The sequence below is a fragment of the Mixophyes fleayi genome, chromosome 4 (genome assembly GCF_038048845.1).
Source record: "Mixophyes fleayi isolate aMixFle1 chromosome 4, aMixFle1.hap1, whole genome shotgun sequence".
NCBI classification, from domain to species: domain Eukaryota; kingdom Metazoa; phylum Chordata; class Amphibia; order Anura; family Limnodynastidae; genus Mixophyes; species Mixophyes fleayi.
This window is the reverse complement of record NC_134405.1, coordinates 225,178,812-225,189,068: the sequence shown is the minus strand read 5'-3', so window position 1 is coordinate 225,189,068 and position 10,257 is coordinate 225,178,812. Positions and strand designations below refer to the sequence as shown.

Sequence of the window (10,257 nt, the reverse complement as noted above, 5' to 3'; positions counted from 1 at the left end):
CCCCCTTTCTCCTTCCTTCCTTCCTCTCCCCCCTCCCTGATCCGCTGTTGCTGCTTATTTGCACTCGGCTGATCCAGAGCGGAAATTCCTTTCCGTTTTTGTGAATGACAAACTCATTAACAATTCATCAACACAACCTGTTCCAGCCGGCCCGTCTCCAGGGCAACCTAGTCTCTGAGTGCTCTGATTGGACGGCGCGCACAATGTATCCATTGAGACGTTCCGTGTTTGTATCCATTCAGTAGCTGCCTGCGGTTGGGCCGCGCGGAGCTGATTGATCAGAGAAAAGGGCTCGGGTCCTGGGACACGCGGGAGACGCCGCTATTCACTACGCTAATTGGATTTCTACGCAGCTCCATTGAAGAAGAGGAGGCAGCAGGCGGCTGCACATGCTGCTATAGTCAGAGGCCGCGATCAGACCCCGTTCCCCGACCGCGCTTCTCTGTTCCTTCTCCTCAATGATAGAGAAGCTCAGACCCGTGCACTTCACATCAGACATGGCGGTCAGCAAGTCGGTGACCTGGCTGAACGAGCAGCTGGAGCTGGCCAACGAGCGCCTCCTGCTCATGGACTGCAGACCACAGGAGCTCTACGAGTCGTCCCACATTGAAGCGGCCATCAACGTCGCCATCCCGGGCATCATGCTGCGGCGGCTGAAGAAGGGCAACCTGCCCATCCGCTCGCTGTTCAACCGGGGCGAGGACCGGGACACGTTCGCTCGCAGGTGCGGCTCGGACACCGTAATCCTGTATGATGAGAACAGCAGCGAGTGGAATGAGAACACGGGCGGGGAGACTGTGCTGGGGCTGCTGATGAAGAGACTCAAGGACGAGGGCTGCAAGGCTTTCTACCTGGAAGGTATATACACTGCGCTTGTCATATACAAAACACTAATGAGCTGTCACTTTATTGTTATGTGTCACGACTACAAGCCCAGGTGAACTGCTGGAGCTCCATAGACAGGAGTGGCATTCTGCAGCAACAGTCTGCAATGGACACTGCCACATGTTCTAGGTAGCTGGTCAGTTTAGTGACCAAGCGGCCAAAAAATGCAAAGGACAGAATTTAGGTCATTTTTAAAATGTTCTTCTATTTTTCCCAGACGTTAGTATGATAAGCATTCTCTTGCATTTTAACGCTCCTTATCAAAGCAGCCCTAACGAGTAACTATTGGTCTCATATTTAAGAAATTGTACTTTTTATTTGGAAGTTTACTGATTATAACTAGGTATATTATCAGCAGATTTCTAAAGTTTATCGCCTCCAGGGTTCATTTCTTTTCTACTTGGTCCCCTGGCGATTAATACTTCTCTGGAGGTGCAAAGTCTAACCCCTTATCGGAAATGCACTGCATACGATTGAGGTCAGAATATTTGCATTTCACTGATAAAGGACAAGAAGCTATTACAATAAATTGTAACTGCAGTGTACATAATTATATCTTATTTAAGTTAATACTTGGCTTTTTGTTACAGTGAATCTTTCTGCTGCAATGTGTGACCCAATTTACTATTTCTAAATTTATTAAGAGGACGCCATGTTTATAGTTGCAGCCAGAAAGCATGAATGTATCTGCCATTGTGCTAAATTGAGTCTGATATTTTGTGTACAGTGGGTTTTCAGTTTTTTTAAAACAGTTTTCTTCTTTTGCAGGTGGTTTTAACAAATTCCAGGCAGAGTTTCCTGTACATTGTGAAACCAATCTGGATAGTTCCTGCAGCAGCAGTTCTCCCCCAGTACTAGGTTTGGGAGGCCTCCGAATCAGCTCAGATTCTTCATCCGATATTGAATCTGACATTGACCGGGACCCCAACAGTGCGACAGATTCTGATGGCAGTCCCCTCTCCAATACACAGCCTTCATTCCCAGTTGAAATACTGCCCTACTTGTACCTCGGCTGTGCCAAGGATTCAACCAATCTGGATGTTTTAGAGGAGTTTGGTATTAAGTACATTTTAAATGTGACTCCAAACTTGCCTAATCTCTTTGAAAATGCTGGGGAGTTCAGGTACAAGCAGATTCCCATATCGGACCATTGGAGCCAAAACCTGTCTCAATTTTTCCCAGAGGCCATCTCTTTTATTGGTGAGTTATATATAAATTCGTCTATGGTGTTTATAATTATAATGTCTATAATTGTTTCCTGTTTATAAAGTTAATACTTTAGAAATGCATAGGTGATTGTCTCCTTTAAATGTTCAATAAAGTCTTTGGTATAGTGAACTTTCCTCCTCCTAGCATACTGCAATGGTAATATGAGCACTGCAGGAGGAAAATTTTGGCTGGAAGCCATGTAGAATCTAATCTCCAAGCATTGTAGTGCGTTTCCTCTTACAAAGGAACCCATTTTAGAGCAATGTTGACATCCTGTTCCTCTTAATGGGTTGTCCCCTGTGACTACCCTCTTTCTTTTAGAATGCCTGAATAAAGCTATTGTTGACTACACATCAGTTGGAAAGCAATTTAAGGATTTTCTTTCGCCCCTTTTATATGTATTGCAAATTTAGGAATAAATGTTAATAACTCTAAAGCCACATTTCTTGTATTCAATGTTATCACACGGCATCCTATATTATAGCAGTTTTTTTGTTTTGTTTTTTGTTTCCCCCCCCACAAGTTTAATAACCCATGTTTGTTGTAGTACTATCTCAGACAACCTGTAACTAACTAATGTGAAGTTAAGATCCCTTTATGTCTTACAAGAGGCTACCAGGGCATCCTGAGACTTGTAGTTCCATAACTGAAGTAATACATTTTTATTTTTTCTTCTCTGTTCTTTCAGATGAAGCACGAGGAAAAAGTTGCGGTGTATTAGTACACTGCTTGGCTGGAATTAGTCGGTCTGTCACAGTGACAGTGGCCTATCTCATGCAGAAGATGAACCTTTCCATGAATGATGCCTATGACATAGTTAAGATGAAGAAATCCAACATCTCTCCCAACTTTAACTTCATGGGTCAACTTCTGGATTTTGAAAGGACATTGGGACTTAGTAGTCCTTGTGACAATCGGGTTCCACCTCAACAGTTATATTTCACAAGTCCAGGCAATCAAAATGTCTTTAAGGTAGATTCTCTGCAGTCCACGTGAGATGAAAGTGCTCAAGTTTATTGGCAATAATCATTCCTATAAAGAAATGTTTCTCTTTAAATCTGTCAGGAGTCTTTGACAGATGTGTCATTGCTTGTAGGGGGTCCTACCTACAAATGAAGATTATTGAAGTTGCATTGGAGAGGTGCTTAGTTTAGTCTCCAGAACATGGAGAGAGGAAACTTGGAGACCTCGGAATGATTTGGCAAGCATTCATGAGAGCACTGCCTTGATTATGCAGTGGCTTGAGATCCACAAAATGATTAGTTGAACAGATATTTAATCCAGGAAAGATTTGAAAGAACAATATATATATATGCACATATATATCCCTGTCTTCTATGAAGACTGGTTCTCCTGAAACTGAAAGGAGCCAAAGAATTGCATTTAAACTTCTGATGAAACTGAAGTACATTTTTTTACAAAGTACTGTAAATATCCACTTTTTTATGTAGCAGTGTCAATATTTTTACCTTTAAAATAAATGAGGTGGACTGAGCTTTTCATAAGTGGTTTTCAGAAAATGTGTAGCAGAGCTTGTGCTATTTGAAGAAATTGCATTTTTTGCCATTTCTACTTTTGATGACCATCATGATAACTGCATTTTAGCAACAGTTATGTTAAATGTTGTTCTACCCTGTTGGAATGAGTATTTTGTACTTATGAACAATTACAGTTGTCGGCTTACAACTGTAATTCTGATTCAAATTAGTGTAAATTATGTTGGTTTTTTTTTTTGCCTGAGCTTTTGTGAACCACATTTTTAACACTTTAATCACTTAAACTTAATGCGGATTACCTCTGTCCTTTTTTATTTTCACCTGGAGCCTCACCATATTTCCTATGGTTATGTATGATGTTTTTGTTTTTCCCTTTGGACTGTGGAAACTGGAAGTATGTATGTACCAGTTACTTGCAAAGCTTAGATTGCACATTTATTGCCAATAAGGGAGATGCCATGCACTCCTGAATGTCCACGGAGTAAAGTTTTAAAATGAAATTTATCTTTAAATTATTAATAAATCACTATTTTGGTTATTGAACCATGTGTAGATTTTATTTGACAGATTTAAAAGAAATGTGTTCACAAAAATATGAATTTGTTGTTTTGACCTCACTTCTTTGCTCCCACCAAGACCAAACTGGTGGTTACTAACAAGCAAGTACACCATAGGCAAAACTACTTCTACTGATTCACGTACTATGATCTAGTATAACTAGGACATTGTTTTATAGTGGGTAGCTACAAACTTTAAAATAAAATAACTTTACAGTGCAGGTAGTTCAGGTAAGACTACAAACTAATGTGTGCAATTTCTTGAGTGAAGGTCACATCTGTCATTATGTACTGATGCTTTGCATGGTGTAAACTTGGGTAAGAGGTACCTATTACTACCTTGTTTAAGGATGATCAATCCTCCCAAGTTCTACTGAGATGCCAGCAAAAAGAAAAACAGCCGGATGTCCCTTCAATCCTACTGTGACTTCCCCATTCATACTGCTCGCGGCTCTCTCTCCTGTTAATATTTCACACTCTCAAACATAATTTCTGATCTGAAGACAAGCCATAGGAATAGGAAGCGACATTTGCCACTTTATAGGTAACATGTGACTGATGTGTACAGTTCTAAAGAACCTAGTGCCAAAAAGATGGCAAGCAAATAGACAAAAAAAATACAGTATGACTACTACAATGGCTCATGGGCTACATAACAAAACTACTTAGGAAAAACTTCAAGAATTCAACATGTGTATGTTAGATGACCAATGTAATATGATGGTTACATTCATCTATATCAAAGGTTCAATAGTGGTCAGGAAGACAGAAATTTTAGATATGTTGGTTTTGTTTTTTTTATCCAACTAATTTTAAGTCCTAAGTAGCAACTGCTTTTACTGAAAGGATGATTGATCATTGGAATAGTTTCTCAGGTTTGTTCTTTAAACGCCCTCATTGTCTCTTTCAAGATCTGCCCAGAATCTTTAAATTTTATACTAGCTTTGCTCACTCGTGTATGTACGCATTTCACACTTTCCATTTGAGAGACATAGCAATAAAAACATTCAAATCCACAAAAGTGACATCTTTTTAGTAAAAAAATCCCATATGGCTCTCTAATTTGAAGGCTGAAATTTTATAAATGGTGTGAACCTCAAGTGCTGGTAGGTTGGACTAGGTTTGATGTCTTTTAAAGTTTCCACCATGCACCATTCTGTAGCATCTGTAAAGCTAGGTACAGGCTGCACCTGCAGTGGGTGTGTACCTTGGCATGCACTATGCAGAAAGATAGGTGCAATTTCACTTACAAAAAATACAAGTTTTATGGTTTATAAATGACCCATATTGCATTTAAATAAGGTGATTTCAGAGGCGGAACTAGTAACCTGTGGGCCCTGGTGCAGAGAGGAGGGAATGTGTGCACACGACCCTCCGCGTCTGCCATGCAGCGGGCCCCATTATCTCCATGGGCCCCGGTGCATGGCACCAACGGTAGTAACGCCACTGGGTGACTTATAGAAGGCTAGTTTAAATAGCTGAAACTTTTAAAGATGCAAAGAAATCACTTTATACTACTCTCAAAATGATCTCTGGAATAAGGGAGGCGCTGCTTTGAAAAGTTTTGCGCCATCCTATAACATGTCAACTTTGACAACAATTTAAATTACTTTTTGTATCACAATTTCCAAGCTCTAGTTATGGTGCGATTCCTAGATAAAGATCTCTGTTTTGGCTTTACTAGCTAATTCTGGTAGAAGAACTTCTTGGAGTGAGCGATATATAATAAACCTGGTTTATAAATATCACGCATGAATTTTCACTAGCAAGTTACAGCAAATGGTTAATGGACGAACATTTCTTTCCTTCTGCTAAGCAAAGTAATTGATTCTATTGCTATAATATTATTAAATACAATTCTATAATATATACACACATGCTAAATAAGCAACATTGTGTTTTGCTTACCTAACTTGAGTTGTGTTTGTACTAAAAATGATCAGGCGATAGAACATTATACATAAAAACGGTTCACTGTTTAGGAGAAACTGCAAAACATATGAACACCTTTTAGCGGATTTTTTCATGCAAAGTTCTGGATGAAACCACAAGATGCGGGAAAACCTGCCATGAAAATATTGCTGACACAGGGATTGCTAAAATGATCATTTACTAGTGCAACGCACTGCTGATTACAACGATATTTATAATGCGCAAGGTACATTGGTTAAATACAGCATCTTATGGTCTAAGATTTTTAAAATGAAGTACAAATATTTTTGGTGTTGGTTTTATTTACTTTACAGTAGTTAGTTCTACTGATAGTACTATGTTATACTATAGTGACAAATACATTTTTATTGCTTTTTTTTTCCGATATTTTGTAAACTGCCTTCTTGCTAAATCAAATGCCATGTTTTAAATAGCATTGTTCTGTCTCACCACTGTGCAGGTACAGTGGTTAGTATTGCTGCCTCACAGCATGTTGGTAACAGAGTTTGTATGTTCTCCCTGTGTGTGCGTGGGTTTCCTCTTGCAGACTAAAAACATACTGGAAAGTTAATTGGCTCCTGACAAAATAGGTGGGTGTATGTGTGATAGGGAATTTTGATTGTTGGCTCCAATCAGGCAAGGACTGATGTGAATGATTACATATTCTATGCATAGCACAGCACAGCACATTATGATTGTGATGCAAATAAACAAAGATCTTTCTCTCATATTATATATTGCTCATTTTTTTGTACTGTTTATATTTTTGTTCGCTGCACCCTGTTAAAAGCTCCAATAACCCTCTAACAAAAAAAACAAAACCCTTTTGAAAGTGGGTTGCAGAAAAATGTAACCGTGCTAATCAACTTTTATATGTCTTCCTCTCTTGGCATCCGGTTATGTTCAAAGTACAGATTTTCTAGCAGCTCTGGCAATTTCCTGTCCAGCTGTATCCCCCTCCCCCTCCCCCCAAAAAAGCGAAGTATGGCCTGCAGAGAATTTCAGTCAGAATTTCCTCTTTGTAGATTAATAATCCACTTTCATTGAAGAACTTGCGTGGCTGTGTTCATATAGCCTCCAGGAATCAACAGATGGCTTTTCCACCACCATTTCCTTTCTCTTTGTTGTGGGTTTTAATTTCTTTGTCAGCCTACTTCTGAAATTAACAGTTTTTGGTGAGATGCCATATGCCATTACCATAATGGGAAAGGAACAGCTTTCAATAGAAGATGACTATGCAGGGTCGCAGTGTGAACTAAACCTGTTGAGTCTAATTGAGGCCCACATTCACAGCATCTTTTTGGCTTGCAGTTTTTTAAACTAATTACCCAGTGCTTTTGCTTGCTTTATCACCTTTCAAAAACGCATTTAAACCTCTTTTTTTTTTTCTTCCACTTTCACAAGATGTTATGCACATAATACTTAATGATTTACCTTTTATGGCTGTTTTAGTAGATTTGGCAGTGTTGTTTTGAAGCAATATTCTGCCGTAAGTAAACCACAAGAACGGGAATTTGTTACATATTTAGTCTTGTTATGTGTGTGTGTGTATATATGTATGTATGTGTGATTGTGTGTGTGTGTGTGTGTATATATATATATATATATATATATATATATATATATATATATAATGTGTGTGTATGTATGTATGTGTATATATGTATAATGGGAATATATCAAACTTATCTAGCTCTACTCATATAAATATATTTGGAGAACAAATATATGTTCAGAAGATTATAGCATTTTATGTGTAAATGGGGGGGGGATGTGGATTTGGGGGTAGAAAAGTGTAGTATGCTTTTTGGAGTTTTTATTTGCACATCCAGCCACATTATTTCAAAAACCGCTGCCCTGATTTTTACATAAAGAAAGAATACAAGTCCTACAAGGTATCGCGCTGTTTGCATCAGAAAAAAGGCAGATATTTTACAGGTGGTTCTGATAGACGAGGTTGCGCAAACAGCATGCTGTTGGTCTATCTAGTCCAGGCCTGTCCAACCTGCGGCCCTCCAGGTTTTGTGAAACTACAAGTCCCAGCATGCCCTTCCAGCTATCAACTGGTTGTCTACCAGCAAAGCATGCTGGGGCTTGTAGTTTCACAACATCTGGAGGGCCACAGGTTGGACAGGCCTGATCTAGTCTGTCAAAACAGAAGAGACAACATTGACTTATTAATTATGTGGGCCATGATTATTAAGGAGACAGTATTATTTTATTATGGAGGAAATATTAATTTATAAATGTATTACTGGGGACAAGATCATTTTATTAGTGGTGCAATATTAATGCATAAAATGTAATATGGGACAATACTATTTGATTTATTGCAGGAGGCATCACTTTCATGATGGAGACACCATTTTTAGTTCACACTGGTGGCACTGCCAGTGCAAGTATGTACTTGTGCCCATGTGCATGCTTGCACTGGTTGTACCACAATATGTGTTGAAATAAGTGTTGCACCCATCATAAATAAAATATTGCTACCCCTGTTATAAAATAATTTTACGTTGGGAATCTAAGATCTCATTAGATAATGGTTTTCTGAGAAAGATAAGGATTGAGTATATACAATGGCTTGTGATACAGATATTATATGAATATCTTTTGGTTTAAGAAGGATTTTGTTTACTATACATGGCTTTTTGACTCCAACTTCAAGTTTTACTGGTTGTTCCACATGGGTACTCTAAGCCATATTCCATACATTTTTCTTGACCAGAGCATTCTCATGCTTTTGCTGGTCCTGTCACGGAGTAGAATATAGTACCTCTGATATACTTAAATGAGTTAATTTTCCTAATTTAGTTTAAAAAGTTTGACATACGAACTGTCTGTGTGATTTTCCTGGTTTCTGTCCAGTTCAGGCATATCTGTAGGCAAGATCAAGGTAATGCCACAATTCCTCTTAAGGTTTTTATGGTAGTGGAAAGGTTGCTGGTAAAATAATTTAATGTGAATCAAAAATGAATAAGCCATTTATGGAACAAGGTCCTGTAATGGCTTTAGAATCACTTTATCTGGAATGAATGTCATATACAATTCCAATACTGATAGTGCCTGTATGTCAGAATCACTTCTTACTGATGCTCTAGTGACCAGAAGAAACAACAAAGTCAAATACAACATAGAGAGGGAGTGGATGGGTTCAAAAGACTGGATGTCAGTGCTTTTCATTTATGGAATGAAGCTGTCATAGGAGGCTAAAACTTAAGTAAGTACCTTTAGCACATTTACAGTCTGTCAAAGCTCACATAGCAGAACCTTGAACATCAGTAGAGTTAAAACTTTAACTTCTCTGACATAAGAAAGCCTGATCTCCTACAGATCTTACTGTATGGTCCCAATAAATATTGAAAGCCATCTCCTCATTGGGAAATATGATGTTGACTAGTTTCTATTATAACCTTAACTGCTAAGCAGTAATCTGGTACGAAGATGGAATTCTCATAGACAACTCAGTACCTCCACCCAATGCCCCAAGGCTCTTCTTTTCTAATTTGCCCTGGAAGCTCAGTGTTCCCTCCTCCCCTCCACTACCCTCTCTCTTTTTCATTGTGTCTTTTTGTTTTATTGTTTTACCTCATTTGTCTCGCAGATGCGGTTTACTTGTTAAGACTGAGTCATATCTTGTTTGTATTGACATGTTATTCTTGGATAAGGTACTTGTGTGATATGAATGTGTCACCTTAACCTTTTGTAACAACCATTTGTTATGTTATTGTTTTATTGTATTGAGGTTACCTCCAATAAAAATAGATTGCGTAGAAAAACAAAATAAAACACATCTGGAATATAGGTTCTAAAAGGTCCAACACTTGATACTGAGTTAGATTCAGTGGATCTATGTATTGAACTTTTGCACAGGTGAAAAACTTTCGTTTTGCCCATCACTGGATCAAACAAGCCTCTGCCTCTCAACGTCCGCACTATCAAATAGAGCCTCTAGGGTTTGTTGTATAAAATTGTCCTAAACTAAGAGCTCTGGTAGTAATGAAAGTGTCCATGGATGCTCCACTGCCATCTCCAGTGTGATAAACCCCACCTGTGAGACCAATGTGGCAGAATCGTAATAGCTTGAACCGCTTCATGATGCATATGTTTCAATACTCTCTCGATAGGCGGAAAGGAGGGCATACATACACTAGAATGGTTTGTCACCGGATAGACAA

The 10,257-nt window shown here is 38.7% G+C and overlaps 1 protein-coding gene across 1 annotated transcript; it reads left to right on the top strand.

Annotated features, from left to right (window-relative positions):
* Positions 1-214: 214 nt before the first annotated feature.
* Positions 215-4,133, top strand: DUSP6 (dual specificity phosphatase 6). Its single transcript, XM_075209378.1, has 3 exons — positions 215-858; positions 1,654-2,085; positions 2,783-4,133. Exons 1-3 carry the CDS (start codon positions 459-461, stop codon positions 3,088-3,090), a joined length of 1,140 nt encoding a protein of 379 aa, XP_075065479.1. The 5' UTR covers positions 215-458; the 3' UTR covers positions 3,091-4,133.
* The last annotated feature ends 6,124 nt before the right edge of the window (positions 4,134-10,257 follow it).